The 1,036-nt window shown below is 63.4% G+C and overlaps 1 protein-coding gene across 1 annotated transcript in view; it reads left to right on the top strand.

Annotated features, from left to right (window-relative positions):
* Positions 1–1,036, top strand: part of EMIHUDRAFT_208402 (hypothetical protein) — a gene marked incomplete at both ends in the record, with an annotated part of 2,830 nt that overhangs the window by 1,411 nt on the left and 383 nt on the right. Inside the window, one exon of the mRNA XM_005772884.1 lies at positions 740–934. Within this exon, the coding sequence (XP_005772941.1) occupies positions 740–934 (195 nt within the window). The remainder of the gene's footprint in view (positions 1–739; positions 935–1,036) is intronic.

A 1,036-nucleotide genomic window follows, 5' to 3' on the forward strand; every position in this document is an offset into this window, starting at 1 on the left:
CCTGTGCCCAAGGTGACTGGCCGCTGCCTCGAGGGAGGAGAGGAAGTCGTCTAGCCGTCGGCACTGCGCTCGGCGTCCTGAGGGCCCTCGCCGAAAGGCAAGTATTAGCCACACGAAACCCGAGATCCCTTCCCCCCGCCCCGATCCCCACACGCCCCTGGCTGTGAACAGCGCCTATCTTCACACCTCCGCCCCCGTGAACAGGAGCACTTCGTCAAGCCCTTCATGCCCTACTGGTCCCCCTACATGGGCCCGTGGCTCTGCCACATCCAGACGGCGAGATAGGGGGAGATATGGGGAGATATGGGGAGATATGGGCCCGTGGCTCTGCCACATCCAGACGGCGAGATATGGGGAGATAGGGGGAGATAGGGGGAGATATGGTCCCGCGGCTCTGCCACATCCAGACGGCCACACCGCAGCCGAGAGACAGCAGAGAGGCAGCCGAGAGACAGCCGAGAGACAGCCGAGAGACAGCCGAGAGACAGCCGAGAGACAGCCGAGAGACAGCCGAGATGCAGCCGAGATGAGGCTGCGGCACATCTCTAGTGGCGGCGAGAGAGAGCTGAGATCAGATGCAGCCGAGAGACAGCCGAGAGACAGCCGAGCTCACTAGCCGCGATGAGCATACACCTGATGCAGCACTGCAGAGACGCAGCGTCGACCAGAGTCAGCCTCTAGCCCCCCCCCCCCGGCCTCCAAGTTATCGGTGTCGCGCGGCCCCTCCCCTGTCGGGCAGGCGAAGTTTCAGGTCGAGTCGCTCGACTTCACTGGTCCGAACATCGACGTCGTCATCCCGGTCGGCGCATCCGACGAGCGCTTCCCTTACATCGCCTTTGCGCATGGCTTTGGCGACGACGTGGGATGGGATCAGCACGGCGGTGTCGAGGACTACGCAGATTTCGGACCAGCCCTCGCATCATACGGGTTCGTGGTCGGCTTTGCCCGCTCCTGCATCATCGGCTGCATCTCCGACTGCAAGTCTCTGCCGTGGGACCCGCCCTGCTTTGGGAGCTTTTACAAGCAGCAGCTGCTC

Source organism: Emiliania huxleyi (genome assembly GCF_000372725.1).
Source record: "Emiliania huxleyi CCMP1516 unplaced genomic scaffold EMIHUscaffold_35, whole genome shotgun sequence".
NCBI lineage: Eukaryota > Haptophyta > Isochrysidales > Noelaerhabdaceae > Emiliania > Emiliania huxleyi.